The sequence below is a fragment of the Myxocyprinus asiaticus genome, chromosome 49, assembly GCF_019703515.2.
Source record: "Myxocyprinus asiaticus isolate MX2 ecotype Aquarium Trade chromosome 49, UBuf_Myxa_2, whole genome shotgun sequence".
NCBI classification, from domain to species: domain Eukaryota; kingdom Metazoa; phylum Chordata; class Actinopteri; order Cypriniformes; family Catostomidae; genus Myxocyprinus; species Myxocyprinus asiaticus.
This window is the reverse complement of record NC_059392.1, coordinates 8,880,470-8,897,500: the sequence shown is the minus strand read 5'-3', so window position 1 is coordinate 8,897,500 and position 17,031 is coordinate 8,880,470. Positions and strand designations below refer to the sequence as shown.

Below are 17,031 nucleotides of genomic sequence, written 5' to 3'. Positions count from 1 at the left end.
TTAGGTTTTATATGACAAAACAATAAGATTTGTCATTGCACACTTTATGGTTGTCAGACGTGTGATAAACTACATTTGTGGGTACTCTGACCTTGGCCTTAAGACCAGTTGGTTAAAATGAATTGCAAAAATGGCTCAAAATCCATTGTAAGAAAAGGTAGAATAAATTGGTTTCATATATTGTTATCTAAATGAAATTCATACTTTTACTTGTGTGAATCAAGTGTACGTTTGGGGCCACTGTATTTGCTATACCCTACCCTGGTCCTCACAAAAATAGCATAACTTGACCCACACACACATCTGACTTGCACTATGTCATGTCTCCTCTATTAAAATGGCATGAAACACAAGGGTCATCTCGGTCAGTCCAGTAAAAGCAAAACCACTCTGAATCTTGGGGGACATGAAGGCCAGACTTCTTGTTCTGTATGAGGTTCACTGGTTCCTCTCGTCTCCTTTATCTCTTTGCCTGAGCTATTAATGTGTAAACGAGAGTGAATCCATGCAAGGTTTTGCCTCAAACAGCCAGATGAATTTCAAATCCGTTTTAACATTGAGTGTACAAGACTGATATTGCCAGTGCACCTGATTTTGCATATTTGTTTTATTGTACAAATTCACAATTTTAACCTTTTAAGTTTGGATGGGCCTAAAACATCATACTGATCAAATAGCAATGTGTCATATGTCATTTGAAAGCTCTCAAAGAGTAGAATACAGCCAGAGTATTAGCCAAGTATACTGTATGTCTTTGAAACACACATAACATGGAAACAGGTGTTGCTTATATGCCACTTTTTTGCTTATAACTTCACAAAAAAAAAACAAAAAAAAAAACAGAACATAAAATATCACATATTACTTAGAAGATGCAATTATCTTTAAAACGAGCCCACCCACAACGTAATTGGATTCATAGATCATTAGATAATCCACATCAAGCACAATATGCACACAGCACATAATGTGCTATTTGGCTAAAAACACGTCTAGCTTTCATGGTTCAGATGACTTCATCGTAAAGTAAGTTGTCTAGCATCATGGAATGCTAAACAAATCGTATTAGGATTCAGATCGCTGCAACCAAAGGTGGAAGTCATCCAAATATGGGCAGAGAGAGTATCATTCACTCTAATTACATATGGCAACCAGAAGATGGCGCCAAGTACATGACACAGACTCAATGTTGACTCAAATGGCACAGAATGAAACTGAATGAGATCTTGTTACTCATGCCTGCATGCTTTGGAGAGAGAGCATACCTTTAGTCATTGTTGTATTTGCATGTGTATAAATATTATGTTTTATTTGTTTGGAGAGGCTTTTGGACACATGGAGGCGTTTTTGCACACTAGGATAAATTATATTTGTAATGCTATAACTTCTGATTGCTTTGTCTTATCAACACAAAATTTAACTCCGTTACAGGCGACATGATTGGGAACAAAATACGTTTTTCAGAGCTACCTTATTTACAACCTGATATATATATATATATAAAATAAGAAATAAAGTTTATTTTGGCTTTTTTTTTTTTTTTTTTCTCCAAGCAGTTTCTTGTGAATTTATCATAATCTATAACATTAAAAAAAATTTAAAACATTTCTTCAAAATTATACCAAACACTTGACCCTCTTTTTTTTTTTTTTTTTTTTTTTTTTTTTTTTGTTGAGTTATAAGCCTTTAATTTTGGGTATGCCACTGAAACAGGAAATCTTTAAAAACACCCTCAGAGTTTAAAGGGCTAAGCTGGCCTCCGCATTGCTGCGTACCATTATAAATTCCTTGATCTTCTACCGTCTAGATGGCTTTATGTTTCTACATTTGTTTTCTACTCGGAATTGCTTATCGATTTAGCAGTTTGGTCGACATGTACGAATGCCGTATTTTGGTGTGGAATTTGATGCCTGCCACAGTGTAGTCCTCGCTGACCTTAGTCTGATATCTATCTCCATTAGACGTAAACATGCTGTGGCATTAGTCACTATCCAATAGGGCTCCCCAGCTAATGACTCTGTCACAGGTGATTGGACACACAAGTCAACCAGTCTCAAATACAGGTGCATCTCAATAAATTAGAATGTCGTGGAAAAGTTCATTTATTTCAGTAATTCAACTCAAATTGTGAAACTCGTGTATTAAATAAATTCAATGCACACAGACTGAAGTAGTTTAAGTCTTTGGTTCTTTTAATTGTGATGATTTTGGCTCACATTTAACAAAAACCCACCAATTCACTATCTCAAAAAATTAGAATACATCATAAGACCAATAAAAAAAACATTTTTAGTGAATTGTTGGCCTTCTGGAAAGTATGTTCATTTACTGTATATGTACTCAATACTTGGTAGGGGCTCCTTTTGCTTTAATTACTGCCTCAATTCGGCGTGGCATGGAGGTGATCAGTTTGTGGCACTGCTGAGGTGGTATGGAAGCCCAGGTTTCTTTGACAGTGGCCTTCAGCTCATCTGCATTTTTTGGTCTCTTGTTTCTCATTTTCCTCTTGACAATACCCCATAGATTCCCTATGGGGTTCAGGTCTGGTGAGTTTGCTGGCCAGTCAAGCACACCAACACCATGGTCATTTAACCAACTTTTGGTGCTTTTGGCAGTGTGGGCAGGTGCCAAATCCTGCTGGAAAATGAAATCAGCATCTTTAAAAAGCTGGTCAGCAGAAGGAAGCATGAAGTGCTCCAAAATTTCTTGGTAAACGGGTGCAGTGACTTTGGTTTTCAAAAAACACAATGGACCAACACCAGCAGATGACATTGCACCCCAAATCATCACAGACTGTGGAAACTTAACACTGGACTTCAAGCAACTTGGGCTATGAGCTTCTCCACCCTTCCTCCAGACTCTAGGACCTTGGTTTCCAAATGAAATACAAAACTTGCTCTCATCTGAAAAGAGGACTTTGGACCACTGGGCAACAGTCCAGTTCTTCTTCTCCTTAGCCCAGGTAAGACGCCTCTGACGTTGTCTGTGGTTCAGGAGTGGCTTAACAAGAGGAATACGACAACTGTAGCCAAATTCCTTGACACGTCTGTGTGTGGTGGCTCTTGATGCCTTGACCCCAGCCTCAGTCCATTCCTTGTGAAGTTCACCCAAATTCTTGAATCGATTTTGCTTGACAATCCTCATAAGGCTGCAGTTCTCTCGGTTGGTTGTGCATCTTTTTCTTCCACACTTTTTCCTTCCACTCAACTTTCTGTTAACATGCTTGGATACAGCACTCTGTGAACAGCCAGCTTCTTTGGCAATGAATGTTTGTGGCTTACCCTCCTTGTGAAGGGTGTCAATGATTGTCTTCTGGACAACTGTCAGATCAGCAGTCTTCCCCATGATTGTGTAGCCTAGTGAACCAAACTGAGAGACCATTTTGAAGGCTCAGGAAAACTTTGCAGGTGTTTTGAGTTGATTAGCTGATTGGCATGTCAACATATTCCAATTTTTTGAGATAGTGAATTGGTGGGTTTTTGTTAAATGTGAGCCAAAATCATCACAATTAAAAGAACCAAAGACTTAAACTACTTCAGTCTGTGTGCATTGAATTTATTTAATACACGAGTTTCACAATTTGAGTTGAATTACTGAAATAAATGAACTTTTCCACGACATTCTAATTTATTGAGATGCACCTGTATGTGTTCACATGCTTGGCTTCAGTTAGTTGTAAACCAGTTAACATGCATGCTCGCACACTTATAAAAATTCCTAAAGCAAACCTATAGCTTATCCTCAAGCAGCGTTTTCCAACCGGGGTGCCATCTGGCGAGATCAGGGGTGCCGTGCAAAAAATCCTTTAAATATTTAAAAAATCCAAAAACATTTTAAAAACCGGAATGTCATACATTTCTCAATAATAACAAGTAATAATAGTAATATTACTGCCGCTGCGTCTCTCTCTCTCTCTCTCACTTGTGCGCAGCATTTCACAGCTCATTGTGCTCAATGGACGTGAAGCACATTGATTTACCGTGTCTCTGCAAGCGAGCGACGCGATAAACAATCGCTCCTGTTTATAATCAACGGGGCTGTCTACAATACAAGCGTGCGACATCGGAGCAAATTATTATTTTTTTTTTTTGATTCGTCACATTGTCGTGCTAACAGAGGCAGAAATAGCAAAAATGGTTTGTGTGTAATGCTTCCAGAACAGCTGTAGGGTGAAGAGAAACACTTCAGGCTACTACATCATTCTGTTAAACACATGATACATCTAACCTCTACAGGTATTTTTTTCTGCCTTGTGAGTTAGTCATTTTAATATCAAGGCCTGTTTAACATTTTACATAAAATAAAAACTGTATTATTAATAATATACATGCATGATATGCAAAATATAATCTTATTATCTATCTTATACATATTATCTATTTTCAATAAACATAACTGATTTAGTAGCAAGGTCCCCTTTTTTCAGGATTTCATCTGTTAATTTTCTGTGCATTTTGTCAACTGTAAACTGGAGGGCATTGACTTATTAAAGGGATAACACCACTCTTAAAGAGTGAAAACACTGTTATCACTTAATCACCTTCATGTTTTTGCAAACAGATATGGCTTTCTTTCATCCGTGGAACTTAAAAGGAGATGTAAGGCAAACTGTTAGTCTCAGTCACCATTCACTTTCATTATATGGAAAAAAAGATGAATGAAAGTGAATGGTGACTTGGACTAACATACCTTTAAGTTCCACAGAAGAGTGAAATGCATGTGGGCTTGGAACAACACATGGTCAAGTAATCATGACAGCATTTTTGGGTGAGCTATCCATTTAACTACCTGTAAAATTATATGTCAGAGATATTTTTTAGCAACAATATAAATGTAAGTCATTACATGATTGCATGTCTTGCTGGAAAAAAGTCACCCCCCCACCCCCCCCCCCACACACACACACACACACACACACGCAATAAGGTGCCTGAAGATTTCCAACTCTGCTGTTTTCCCATGATAAGCCTAGTGTATTAACAACATTTTACTATTTATTTTATTAACAAAGTCATTGTATTTGTCCTGTGTTAACAGCATTTCTTTTTGTGCCATCATCAGATAAACAACCAGGTGTTGTACGGCAGAAGCCACCAGAACGCGTCAGCCATAATAAAAAGTGCCCCGTCAAAGGTCAAAGTCGTGCTGGTCAGGTAAGAGACCTCAGAAATGGCCCTCAGGGGGTCAGACTGATGCTTTCACACAGTACCATCTGTTCATCAATCAGCTTTTTAGAAATTCTCCAACATCTCCAGTTCTCCAGAGGCTGAAGGGGAGTGGTTTAAAAATAAGAGGGCTTGGAGATGTCACCCAAAAAGGAAAGGCTTTTCAGAGGTTGAGCAATTTATTAAATTTTGATTAAAGATATTTCATTGCAGTATTGCAATAATACATCATTTTAAGCTAATAAACATAAAATGTATTACGAGAACTTGTGTGGTAAAAATGTGCTTAATTGTTGTGAAAAAAATCTTGATGGTTCTAAATATAAGCTTCATTTTCTTTAAACAAGTATAATTTCTCATTTTTCTCTTGATTTCGGTGTGAAATATGAAATGTCCCAGACATTTCTTCTTACGATTTACCCAAACACACTTATGAATATACACATGCGTAACACCTGTTTATTTCCGAGAGAATATCCGCTCCATCTAGTATGCACTACCAAAGTAGTGAGCACTGCAAATACAAAGTATGCAATAAGACATTTTTATTGTGTCTTTCTTTAAAAAGTCGAGGGATAGCATGCTCATCGTAACTGCTGTATTTCAATATGTGATTGCTGAAATCTTGGAATTATTAAAAATATAATAACAATATGGAATATGACATTTCATATCTCTTGTCACTTTATTGCTTTCCCTTGTCATTTGAAGAGTGGAGCCTTCATTTTAAAGTACTGAATCAGTGCTGGCTTCTGTATATTGGATAATGTCAAAATCTGACAGAGAATTTAGATTATCCATAAAGAACAAGAATGTGCAACATTGATACATTTTACTATCCCATCACAAGAGATTTAGATGTGATGTGGTGCAATGGACTGTAACTGCTGTATCAATATATGGGGCTTTAAAGCTGATGATTATTGCGATGGAGAACACAGTGATACCATGCAGTCCTTCATTCCATTATGGAGGAAAGCATCCTGTCAGGCATAATATGATTTGTCAGTTTATGATCTTGTATTTTCATACGCATATTTGTTAGCCTGACCTTTATTTGACTGCTTATTTTGTCAAAATGACAGTTTTCGCTGATAACTGCTTTGTAAAGACACCTTTACCTTGTCAGTATCTTCAGCTAATTATCAAAATCCCCAGGAAGGTGAACGCTTAGTTTACAGCATTCAAAACAAATATTGACATGCTATTAAATATTAATAGGCTCACTTAAATGGATGTGCGGTTTGGTTGCCATCATTCATGTCAGTAAAGTCATTGTATTTGGTGTCATTATCGTAATAGATTGTTCAGAAAGCCACGCTATCCCTTGCAAAAGATTTGTATTATGTCAGAGGTTGTTTGTCAACAAATCATGGAATATGTTCCAGGCCCCAAGCATGTTGCCATGGTAACCTAACTGGGCAGTGGTCAAGAAGGAAATGGGTCCACCAGTGACGTAAATGGTAAAATGTCACACTGTCATTGTGGCTTATTGTTTCTTCAATCTAGTCTAGTGTAGGGTTGAGGCGGTTTTACAAGCCAAAATTAAACCAGGATTAGCTGAAGTGCTAGTGAAGATTGTAAAGGCTAGAGTATACTTCGTTTTTCCATGTGTGGTTCCTTGCACATAGTCGAGCACTCAACTTTTCAAAGTATACTCTTTTGACGCGAACCCATATGGACACGTTTGACTCATGCGCATTCCGACTGCTTTTTGATACTCTTTTAGTATCAATAGCTCAAATTCTAAAGGAATGTATTAGGTAAATGTTTTTCCATCGTAGTTTATGTGTATGTCTTTTTACCAGTGCTGTCAGTCGATTCAATTTTAAATCACAATCAAATTTTTTTAATAGAGTTAATCATGACTAATTGCAGATTTTTAAAGTGCTTAATTTTACTCTATAAACTTATTTTCCTGTCAAAATGCACTTATTTCCTTCTTAGGAAAGAAAACAATTTGTAACAATAATTCTTTATTAACATTTTATAAACAAAGCATTCTGCAGTATAAAGATAGAAATGCACTAAATTATCACCAAGTAACATTAAACATTTGTTAAGTCTAATTGTGGGGTTGACTTATTGAAAGAACTAGTCCCCCCATAGGTTGCATATTCATTGCAATGTGCATTAAATCCCTTAAACTCTCATCCTCCATGATATTAATCAGATGGCAGACTGTGGCCATCCACTTTGCTACAGCAGTCGCATGCAGCTGCTTCAATGCCAGCGTCAAGCGCCGCTTTGAACGCCACATAAAAAATGCTTGCAAACAACGTCTCGTTCTGCATTCACATGATAGTAAAGACTTGACGTGCTTCTGTTGTAATTAAATTGTGCATTACAGTGGCTGCAAAGGACTTGATTTCTATAATAAGTCCCATCTGGGCTTATTTTGTGCAACAAATAGCATTGAGGTCCTTTCCCCACTGCCATTTGATCAGTGACATGCAGGGTTGGGAGAGTTACTTTTTAAATGTATTCCAGAATACATGCTGTAAAATGTAATTTGTAACATATTACGTTAGATTACTCAAGGTCAGTAACGTATTCTAAATACTTTGGATTACTTCTTCAGCACTGGTAGATTTTTTCACTTGTTTTGACTATTAAAAACTCATAAATCTAATTGATCTTGAATAATAAAATAAATCTAATTGATCTTGTTTTAAGGATTTTTAGATAATTTTACAGGAAAACAATAAAAAAAATATATATATATGATTTTTGCTCTAATATCAAAGGTCTTACTAGAAAAATAAATTATGATCCAACGTAAATTTTCTTGATAAAAAAAATATGATTGTGCCTGGTAACGTGCATGTAAAGTGGCTAGAAATAGCATTTTAGCTTAGCGTAAAGCTGACAATTTACACAAGGTTTATTTCTACTTCTGCTCCAAACTTACTTCAAACTTACTTCTCTGTCTGCTCGTATGAATATAACACATAAGAAATTGTTTCACCGCTGTTCAAATGCACTTTGGATCACATCATTTATATGTATAAATGTTTTCCATCTGAAAGGACTAAATATTAAATGAAACAAATGACAATAAAATGCAAAGTAATCTCTTCAGTAATCGAAATACTTTTTGAATGTAATTGTATTCTAATTACCAATGAATTAAATTGTAACTGTAGTGGAATACAGTTATTTATATTTTGTATTTTAAATACGTAATCCCGTTACATTCCCGTTACTCCCCAACCCTGGTGACATGGCTGTTTTGTGTATGGGCGTTAGTGTAATTACTCCGAGTGGACACCTCGCAAAGATTCCATCCTACTCCAACCAGTGTTTTTGCTGGTTTATGCTTAATTAATGGTAAATGCCTTAATCGCAATTACGAAAGTATTGCGTTAAACTTTTTTTTAATTAATCGCATGCATTAGCACATTAACTTTGGCAGCTCTATTTTTACCAAATAAAAAAATTATGTTCTTGGCATTTTTAATGTGATGTGCCAAAATTTGCATAAAAATAAGTGGATGGAAACCCAGCTAACGGTATATCAATCCTACAGCCTTATTCTGAGGGGATACTATAGAAGCAAACTATGGATTGGTTGTTTCATAAATGCTGATCCTCATCGACAACCTTACCTTGACAACACTAACAATAATTGAAAAAGGGTCATTTAGTGTGCAAAGACAATAACGTCAATGTGAACATCTGCAGGGATGTAGTGAGAGATGTTGTTTACTATTACTCGTCATCCCAAGCTCTTGAGAGGAAGAGGCTCGGAGGATTTAAAGGGTTCAAAATTTTCATCTGTCCCATTAGTCCTTATATATCTGAATGGAGTTTCACCAAACTCCATGTGGGAACATGAAGAGAAGGTGAGAGGGTCTAAATTGGCGTAGTCTGCAGGATGAGAACAGACTGCAATGGTTTAATTTTTCTCAGTTATACAAGAGCTGCAGGTCAGGAATTTTGGCAGTTAGCTTTCATCTTTTGCTGTAAAAGTGTACTTCCATCTTTGCTGGTACAGCTGTGTGATTGCTTCTGGAAAAAGTGTTAAAGTTGAAGTAATTTCTGTGCCACCAAATGGAATTGCAAAATGACTGTTTCAAACAGGTTTCCTGAAAACTGTCCCCTGTCTGCCTGTAGTCGGATAGTCAGATAATCTCACCCCAAACTCATGCCATTGGTTGAGCTAATGTTGCTATGTCGGGCAGGTCAGGATTCTCAAACAGAGCAGTGTTTTGATAGCACCACAGTGTTTACACTTTTCATGGGAATTCATCTACGGAATCTGTACATGAACTTTGCAAAAGCTGAAATAGGAGAAAGTATTTTAACATCTAGACAATTGCACACATATCCATGACAAATTTCTGAGGCAACCCTCGGGTTTCGAGACAACACATTTTTTTAATTTAGTTTCATATTTACATGTCCCAGACAGCACAGTGGATTGTGTCTCATCATCTTTTACATGTTTTTCCAGTTGCTCTTTTAAAGCCTCTTTAATCCATTTAAACTGACTCATGTCTGTTTTGTTTCCGGAATATTCCCCCTTCTGCAGCACTTGTGTCACGTTGTTTGTGACCATTGGGATGACACAGCTTTGTCAGAGACATGGTCGCATTGTTCTTTTTCGCTGTCTTGTTTCACCATCCACAAAAGGCCCTAGTCAGGCATTCAGACATCTGTCAATGTACTTAGCTAGGCTGACGGAGATTGTCCAGAACATATGGAAAGTGGTATCTGAGCAAGATAGAGAGGGACTGGTATTTCCATATATAAAGGGAATTGAGGGAATAGGCCCTTATTATCAGTGATTCATGATTAAGCTGATTTAGCTGGTTCCATTTATATTAAGGCTTTTTCCCCAAGTCTGAATATCAAAGAACCCCTATTATAGTACAATGTTTTTTGTTCAGATTTTAAACAATTTAGAGAATTATGTAAATGTGGCATCAAACTTGTGAATTGTGAATAGCTTTTGTGCAAAAAACAGTTATCACATTTTGTTTCATATTGTGTAGCTGCATCGGACTTGTACAGGCCTCAAATTTTTATTGCTTTTTTCTGTTTCTCGATAGGAATGAAGATGCTGTCAATCAAATGGCTGTCCCTCCCTTTCCCTCTCAGACTTCCCCTTTCTACCCTAGTGAGGTATGATACTTAATCACTTGTCCCCTCTTGCTGAGGTATGCTTTTTAGTGAAAAAGGATTGTCTTAATTTTATAATTTTTTGGGATTCAATACATCTGCTTTCAGGAGTACTTTAATTGGAAAAAAGAAAAATTTTGTTTCTGTAAATCGTGTTATAAGCGCTTAACCATGAAGTGTGAATTTTTTCACATCTGGTGGCACCAAAATGAATTGCAAGATATTAACGATTTTCAAACAAGTTTTAAACATTCCCACCTGTCTTCCATTGGTCAAACAGGTAGTCCCGCTCCAAACTCCCACCATTGGTTGGGCAATGTTATTCTCTCCAGCCCAGTCACGCCACTCAAACAAACAGATTGCAATTCCATTAAGTGCCAGTAGTGGCGCAGGATACGAATAAGATACTTACTTTGACTCTGCTTATGAAAGTTCATGCTAAAACAGCATCGGTTATAATATTATTGGATTTCCATGTTGTCGGTAATAGCTAACATCAGTGGACGGAGTATGATTGGTGCTGTAAGTTTGAAGTTTGCTTAGTCCAAGCATCAGCAATTTAAAGGCCAAGAAAGTGATATTACCTACAGGCAGATTATGTTGACTAATTCTTCTACAAGATCAATGCTGGAATCGCCTCTTAGCACTGACCAAGGATCAGCTTCCCTTAATCCAAGTGAAAATGGAGAGGAATCCGACAGAACTGATTCCAGATCTATTGTTTCAGGCCCATCATAATACGCCAGCGGTTCCAGCTCTGCCAGAGAAGCCACAGTTACCCGAGAGCCTCCCTCTCAGCAGAGGCCCACCGGAGCTGCCACTAATCAAAGTGAGTTTTCTCCAACCAATCAGGCAGATTATCACCCTCCAGCTTCATGTGCTTCCTTGCTCTCAATCAAATATGGTGACTACACAGGTTTGATGTCATGATGTTTAGTCATGGGACAAGAACCAATGAGGTTTTATGTTATTGACGTCCGTTCTGCGTTGTAGTCGCCATATTTCATTTTGGCACTGCATACTCAACTTGTCAATTATTTGATTTGAGAGTGAGTAATGACTTATAGTATTAATGACTTACATGAGTAACTTTTGGTCTGTTCATCACACAGTGGGATCGTATGGCTTTAGAAGACATAAACTATATTGTAGGAGTTGTATTGACTACTGTTACTGTGGTTTTATGGTGGTTTTATTTTCAAATGCCCATCATTTCCATCCCCTTATTGCCAGTCTAAGCTCAGACCAGCTGTTTCTGACCTAAATGTAGATTTGTTTCGGTAAACAAACATTTGAAGCCTCAAGCTGCCTCTGAAGTGCTTAACTCCAAACAGCAGCTCATTTTTATCAGCAGCTGCCGTTAGCACCTCTCTGTCCTAGATGGAGACAGAGAATGCAGTTTTGACCTAGTTGATTCGCTGAGGGAAGTATCTAGGCCTTGTTCTTTATTTTACCTGTTTGTTTGACTCCTGATTCAGGAGCAGCCCAGCGTGGCTCTAGCCGTGAGCCTCACACCTAGAGAACCAACACAGAAGAGTGTCAGAGAGGGAGAGTTAGCTTTGAAGGTGAGGAACACCTAAGATCTCAACATCTGATACAGCCTATGTATAAAAAAACCCTTACAATTAAGTACTGTTGTGGTACGACCATTGTAATGTGATATATACCATACTTAATGATTACTACATTCATAAACCATGGTATTTATGTACATGATATTCCAAGGTACATTAAAAAATGGCATGTCTAAAACATGGTACTATCATAGTACATCTTCAAAAACACATTGTATTACCATGGTTCTATTTCCTAAAAAACATGGTACTCCCGTGGAACTTTGTCCAAAAAAACATGGTATTACCATGGTACTACCAAAAAAAACATTATACTATTTCCAAAAAACATGGTATTCCCAATAATACTATTTCCACACACACAAAATATACATGGTACTAACATGGTAATGTGTCCAAAAAAAGACAAGATATTACCATGGTACGATGTTCCAAAAAACATGGTATTATTATGGTACTATTTCCAAAAAACATGGTACTGTGTCCAAAACAAAGATGATGTTACCATGGTACTATGTTCTAAAAAACATGGTATTACCATGGTATTACTTCCAAAAACACATGGTATTATCATGGTACTATTTCCAAAAAAAAATGGAACTATGTCCAAAACAAACATGTTACTATGGTACTATTTCCAAAAAACATAGTATTACCATGGTATTGTTTCTAAAAAAACAAAACAAAAAAAACATGGTACTATGTCCATAAAAACAAAAACATGGTATTGCCATGGTACTATGTCCTAAAAACATGGTATTACCATGGTACTATTTCCAAAATCACATGATATTACCATGGTACTATTTCCCAAAAACATTGTGCTATGTTCCAAAAAAAATTTTATTACCATGGTACTATTTCCACAAAAAAAAAAAACATGGTATTATCATGGTACTATTTCCAAAAAACATGGTATCACCATGGTACTACACCCCCCCCCCCACCCCCCCATGGTAAATTGTAATACCATGGTACTTGGTATTGAATACCATTAATGTTTTTAGCTTTCATAATTCATAATTTCATAATTCATATTTTGCTTGTGTAGCCTGTTATACTGAGTGATAAAACTAACGAAATTGTAATCATTTCAGAAGTTGAAGTCTTCAGAAAAAGTGCTGGACTCTACAAGTGAACAGTCACTCAGACCTAATGTGGAACAGGTGTGGGTTTGTTTGTGTATTTGTATGCATGTGTGAAACATTTAGGAGCTAGCTTGAAGTGGGGGGAATTTTTGTTTCACCCAAACAGATAAAACAAACCATGCAAGCTTGGAACAGACAAAACATGATGGTATTATGCAACACTATTAGTAAACAGTCTAACCGCCGTCTCTTTTTTTTTTTCTTTTTTTTGTGTTCTTTCTGGCTCGTCCTTGTCCTGGATCGTCCTCAGATCACCAGTCTTCCAAAAAACCTGAGAAATTCCACCAAACCTACAGCAGGTTCTCTGGAGGTCACATCCCCGGGATCATTCACGCCAGTCTCTGGCACCACCCCTGACTTCGAGGACTGCAGCAAAGGTGCGTAGCTCTGAATATCACATACTCTGTGTTGCATTTCGAGCACGTTAACGTTTGTAACAATGTTCAGTTTTTCTTTACTTTTTTTATGTAGAGCTGCTATCTCTGGCACCCATATACATGTTTAATCAAGGTTGAAATGAACACCACAATATTGCAGTGTGGATTTGTCTTGGAAAAACAACAACTGTCAGTGTTCAAGCATTCATTTTGTTTTCTCTCTCTGCATTTAAAAAAACACAGAACATGAAAGAGCTTCATCTCTTTCTTTCTCTCTTTCTCTTATATTGTCCTTTGTTTCAGACCCTGCTACATGTCCCATAGTTCCAGGACAAGAGATGGTTATTGAGATTTCTAAAGGCCGATCTGGACTGGGTCTCAGTATAGTTGGGGGCAGAGATACTCAGCTGGTATGTTACCAAATGTACAATGCTCAAAAAGTTCTTTAAAATATATTTTTGGGATACCATGCATAAAATGTCCCTATTTCCTGACAGATTTTACTAAAAAAAGGTATCCTGAGAAATCATTACTATCTCTGTGCAGCCCTAGGCTAAATAGGCTCTGTAAACAGCGAAAGAGTCAAGGGAACGGCCCACACTTTTTTTAGAATCAGAATCAGACAGTACATTTACATGCACTTTAAATGTTCAATTTCAGTCGGACTAAAACACTACTTAATGCTGATTAAAATTGTGCCAGTCCGTTTTTTGCTTACAGACTAACAGACCTGAATTATACAATTACAGCTCGTCTTCGTCCAGCATGTACACAGCATGTTGTGTGCATTTCCTCTTTTGACGTGCTTCCTTATAAGCTTTGATTTACGAATTGTATCATGTATACTTTACATACAGTATGTATCATCTGGACAGACAGATGAAGACTGTAGCTTGATTGCGCAAAAACCCGCTGTAGCGTGATAACTGTGCATATAAACTTACTGAGAGACGCTCACTGCCTGTGAAAATTATTTTGCGCGTTCGGGTTTGCTGATGTGTCTTTGGAGGTCTGGGTTTTGGAGAGAACTCTAGCCTAAGTTAAGCAAAATCAACTTTGGCTATGTCCCCATTAATCCAGATACGTTTAAAACTGTGCTTATTTTTCAAAACGCTCACCGAACACACTGCCATTTTCCAAAGGTTGTTCGTCCATACTAAAATGTATGAAAACATCCACTTACCACGCATGCGAAAAATCGCCATTTCATGCACAGTCTGAAACGCATTTGTCCTCGTGTTCTGTTGCCGGACTGCAGTTCCGAGTAAACTTCCCATCACCTTTGAAGGAATGCAATGTGAATGTTGTACAAAGTAACATTTATCTTTAACAACGCTATTAAAGTGAATATCAGGCACAACAATGCTGCTACAACATGGGCGGCCAATATGTCATAGTTTTCTGATATCTCCATTTCACCTGTGCACACCACAACACGAAAGCGTTTTCGCTGTCAAAAACGCTGTCTCAGTGTGGACGGAAGGCTTTAACATACAGAAAAAGATGTATTTAATTGCTTAATTATTGTCATGATGCGTCTTTTTCGTCGCGTCTTCGTTATCGTTGATAAAATTAAAAAAAACTTCAGCAATGAACATTTTTCGTCAGTAATTTCATTGGCAAGATTAACACTAGACGAACCATTTCACCATTGGTTGACCCAATGTTGCTGTGTTGGGATGCTCAAAAATACGGATCAATGTTTTGAAAACACAGCAATGCCAGAGCGTTTACAATTTTTTGTGGAAATTAACCACCGAATGGCGTACTTATAATTGTCTCCGCATATTAATCAAGGAAAGGAGAAAATATTTTATTTCAAAAGTGGAGCTGAGAATACAGAACTCTTTTTAGTAGCTAAAAGCATCTTCAAATTGGATCGCATTTTTATTAAACAAGCCAGGTGTGGGGGATCTGTAGAACTTTGTGAATTCTGCAGAGCTTTCTGTGGGCACAGATGCCTCATGGGCCCTGTTCATAGAGGGTATCAAGAGTGTGTGTGAGAGAGTAAGAGGGCAAAGGTAGCTCTCTGTTAGACATGTGTGATGTGTTGTGTCTCATTCTTTACGGTGGGCCGCAGGGCTGCATCAGAACAGGCAGGTCACAGCGGGAGCTTTTTGTCTCCCCTCACTTCCTCTGGTGAGCTGCAGAGATGAACAGCGCCTCAGGCTTTTATCAGCATCCTGCCTGACTTGCCTTCATAATGCTGCAGCACTCCAGCTCTGTAGGCTAGTTTAGCTGTCAAAGGACTCTCGTGAGTCAACAAAAACCAGCCTTTGGGCTCTACAGGTTTTCAGCAGGAAAAGATGTCTCTGTGTGTTTATGAAAATGTTTATGAAAAGGTTTAAAGGTTATGTAATTTTTTAATGTTAAAACGCCACAGTTCAAGGTTAATATGCCGAGATAAGCTAGCCTTTTGTAGGTTTCCTCTCCTCACATACCTCTCTCTCTCTCTTCAGGATGCCATAGTGATTCATGAAGTGTATGAGGAGGGGGCAGCGGCACGGGACGGTCGACTCTGGGCAGGAGATCAGATTCTCGAGGTTTGTGCATGTGTTTTGGAAGGTTGAGTCATTGAAAGCTGCACAGCTTGGAGCAAAAAGGAAAATGTGGAACTGTTGGTTTGTGGATCTGTATTATTGTGAAAACTGACCTCTATTTTCCCCTTAAGAGCAGAGGAGTGGCTATTTATTACCTGGTCTCACTAATTAGGTCTGAGCAATTTTTTCTGTGCTAAACCTAGACAATACCTCCATCTGCTGGATGTAAGAAGAAGTGTACCCATAGTCAGTCATTAGAGAGCTTTCAGAGAGAATCTGTGTTCAAATTGGCAAACTACTTTGTACAGTTTGTCTGCATTAAATACCAGAATGATCTACTACCTTTACCAAAATGAACTGAATTGGAAACTCTTTACCAGGCCTACATAATTTATTTTTGGTACTTTTCAAATGCCTTTTTAGTAAATATTTTATTGTTTCAGCATTAAAACCACCTGCCTAATATTGTGTAGGTCCCCCTCGTACCGCCAAAACAGCGCCAACCTGCCTATTCTTCTCACCACAATTGTACAGAGCGGTTATCTGAGTTACCGTAGACTCTGTCAGTTCGAATCAGTCTGGCCATTCTCTGTTGATCTCTCTCATCAACAAGGTATTTCCATCCGCAGAATTGCCGCTCACTGGATGTTTTTTTTGTTTTTGGCACCATTCACAGTAAATTCTAGAGACTGTTGTGTGTGAAAATCCCAGGAGATCAACAGTTACAGAAATACTCAAACCAGCCTGTCTGGCACCAAAAATTATGCCACGGTCCAAATCACTGAGATAAAAAAATTTCCCCATTCTGATGGTTGATGTGAACATTAACTGAAGCTCCCCGTATCTGCAGAATTTATGCACTGCACTGCTGCCACACAATTGGCTGATTAGATAATTGCATGGATGATTGTTGGTGCCAGACGGGCTGGTTTGAGTTTATCTGTAACTGCTGATCTCCTAGGATTTTCACACACAACAGTCTCTATAATTTACTCAGAATGGTGCCAAAAACAAAAGACATCCAGTGAGCGGCAGTTCTGTGGATGGAAATGTCTTGTTGATGAGGGAGGTCATCAGAGAATGGCCAGACTGGTTCGAACTGA

General features: G+C 37.8%; 1 protein-coding gene across 1 annotated transcript in view; it reads left to right on the top strand.

Moving 5' to 3' along the window:
- patj (PATJ crumbs cell polarity complex component) overlaps positions 1-17,031 on the top strand; it is a 156,729-nt gene that overhangs the window by 115,796 nt on the left and 23,902 nt on the right. Inside the window, exons 31-38 of the mRNA XM_051693194.1 lie at positions 5,062-5,153; positions 10,220-10,292; positions 11,017-11,118; positions 11,768-11,854; positions 12,961-13,029; positions 13,262-13,388; positions 13,692-13,798; positions 15,848-15,931. Of these exons, the coding sequence (XP_051549154.1) occupies positions 5,062-5,153; positions 10,220-10,292; positions 11,017-11,118; positions 11,768-11,854; positions 12,961-13,029; positions 13,262-13,388; positions 13,692-13,798; positions 15,848-15,931 (741 nt within the window). The remainder of the gene's footprint in view (positions 1-5,061; positions 5,154-10,219; positions 10,293-11,016; positions 11,119-11,767; positions 11,855-12,960; positions 13,030-13,261; positions 13,389-13,691; positions 13,799-15,847; positions 15,932-17,031) is intronic.